Source organism: Oreochromis niloticus, linkage group LG3, assembly GCF_001858045.2.
Source record: "Oreochromis niloticus isolate F11D_XX linkage group LG3, O_niloticus_UMD_NMBU, whole genome shotgun sequence".
NCBI lineage: Eukaryota > Metazoa > Chordata > Actinopteri > Cichliformes > Cichlidae > Oreochromis > Oreochromis niloticus.
This window is the reverse complement of record NC_031967.2, coordinates 35,204,788-35,207,088: the sequence shown is the minus strand read 5'-3', so window position 1 is coordinate 35,207,088 and position 2,301 is coordinate 35,204,788. Positions and strand designations below refer to the sequence as shown.

Here is a 2,301-nt window from a genome sequence, read left to right as displayed (position 1 = left end):
AAATGGCTTTAAATGCCTTCAAAAATGTGAGGACCGGGTTGTGTGTCCTCACAAGTGACTGCTGGTTCTCACAAGTATAGTAGAATGCAGATTTCGGTCCTCACAAAGATAGCTAGACAAGAACACACACACACACAGACAGGCAGTAGCATGAATGACTCACAAGAAGGCATCCTTGAAACTCCGTGGGCGGAATTCACCCGCGACGCACGGAGGCTCGCAGTTCACGCAACCAGAGGCATCTGTATATAAAGGCGAGTGAGCTCCTGGTGCTTCACTTTGTTCCCGCACTAACAAGATGAAACTTTCTTCGGTCTTTGTGTTAATTCCTCTTTTTATCAGCGGCGTTTCTGGGAAACTGATCCAGGCCGCTGCAGGAGACGATGTAAAGTTTCCCCTCACAGAGGAGTGCATGAAAGGAAGAGGCACGCTGAAACGTCGCCTGCAGGACGACAGCCTTCATTCAGTCGGGGATCTCGACGGCAGCTGGAAGCCGGCTCCAGGTTATATTAACAGGTTTTCCCAAAGCAGCGACTCTGTGATACTGACCAGTGCAGACATCAGTGATGAAGGCTATTACGAGTTTGACTGCAACAACAAGAAAGAAGAGAGTGCACAGCTGCAGGTGTTCATACCTTCTGATGTTTTTGTACACGAGGGCGAGGATGCCATCCTCCCGTGTCGCTCCATCACAGCAGGTCAGTGGGTGAAGTCTGTGCGCTGGAGGAGAGATGGAGAGGTGGTGCTGGTGCTGGATGTCCGGTCGGGGAAAACCACATCTGGAAACGGCTTTGATGAAAGCCGGGTCTCAATACCATCAGACTGGAACCAACGAGCAAACCTGTCCCTCATCATAAAGCGAGCCGAGGCGAGAGACGGAGGAGTTTATTACTGTGACCTCGACAAAGTGGAGAAACACCGCTCCGCTGTCCGCCTGCACGTCTCCACACCACCAACACCACCAACACCACCGAGCAGCACATCACAGCCTACAACCACAGAGAGGGTAAGAACACAGACTGCATTACATAGTTTCAGACTTCACTGTGAACATTAAAGGTTCACTAAGGTATTCTTCCAACCACACATTCAACTACACACAGTGCAGATAACAGATCAAAAAGAAATGTTGTATATGGGGAAGGGGGAGGGGGTTGGGCGTTTAGGGCAGTCATGGGCTCTGATAACACAGTCGGTGTCGTAATAAAATCCAGAAGCCCACGTTTTTCCTGTTCGGCCGACATTTTACAATTTTCTGCAAATTTAATGTCACCATATCTGCTGTCCAAGTTTCAGACTCATCACTTAACCGATGCATATAAATATCTCGTCTTTATGTTGAGCTTTACAGTGTAAAATGTTTTATTTTCACTTTAACTGAAAGCATTAAAAGTCAGTTAAAACTGCTAACTAACATTTCTGCTCTATCTTCTTGTCCTCTGCAGCCATCAGAGTGCTCTGACTGGTCGTGGAGAACATTCTTCATAACAGCAGCTGTATTTGTGATCGTTGGCCTGCTTGTTTGGCTCTGCTGGTTTCTGAGGAACAGGAAATTCAATGTGTGCACTCGAGGTTTTGGTGGAGGATCCTCAGAGCAGGAAGAAGAAGAAAACTTGAAAAATGTTACCATCAGTAATGGTGATGGAAACCTCTGCAACGGCACAGAGGAGGAAGAGGAGGGACTGAAGAGGGCAGAGAATCAGACTGTGACCAACAACACATGCTAAAGTCAAACAGGAACCCTGACTTTATAAATGATGAGCCGAAAAAGAAAAACAACTCAACCCTTAAAGTGTAGAAGAAAAGATGAACGTCCACTCGCTTTCTTTCGAAGCTCCTCAGATCACTTTACAAAATTCTTCCTTCTTCAGAACCGTTTTATTGCAGTTTTGTCCATTCTGCTTACTTATTTACTCGCCTTTTATATTAAAATTATTCATTTACAGCGGGCACTTCTCCCGTTTGTTTGTTTATAGAGATTTACAGTCTTCACTCTGTTTACTTTGCTCTTTATAAAAAGCTCAGGTTAGCTGCTGTGTGCCAATAAAGTTGAGATAAAAACAAACTGACACTCTAACCTGATGAAGATTACAGTCATTCAGAGATTTTATTCATTTATTGCACATAATGAGACTTTTTTAAAACAACAGCTGCAGGTATTTGTGTAAAATAAAGACAACAAGGAAAAAGTTCATACCAAAGACAGTTGAATAAATAACAAGTGGGGAGAAAACAATGAAAATCAAAGATACAAAACATCAGCAATATACAGCTTGTAACAGAGTAAAAAGGGTTTTTGTT

At 44.2% G+C, this 2,301-nt stretch overlaps 1 protein-coding gene across 1 annotated transcript; it reads left to right on the top strand.

Moving 5' to 3' along the window:
- The first annotated feature begins 298 nt into the window (after positions 1–298).
- Positions 299–1,887, top strand: LOC109200956 (uncharacterized). The gene is made up of 2 exons (XM_019356539.2): positions 299–1,006; positions 1,446–1,887. The coding sequence occupies exons 1-2, from the start codon at positions 299–301 to the stop codon at positions 1,725–1,727; spliced, it is 990 nt and encodes a 329-aa protein (XP_019212084.1). The 3' UTR covers positions 1,728–1,887.
- The last annotated feature ends 414 nt before the right edge of the window (positions 1,888–2,301 follow it).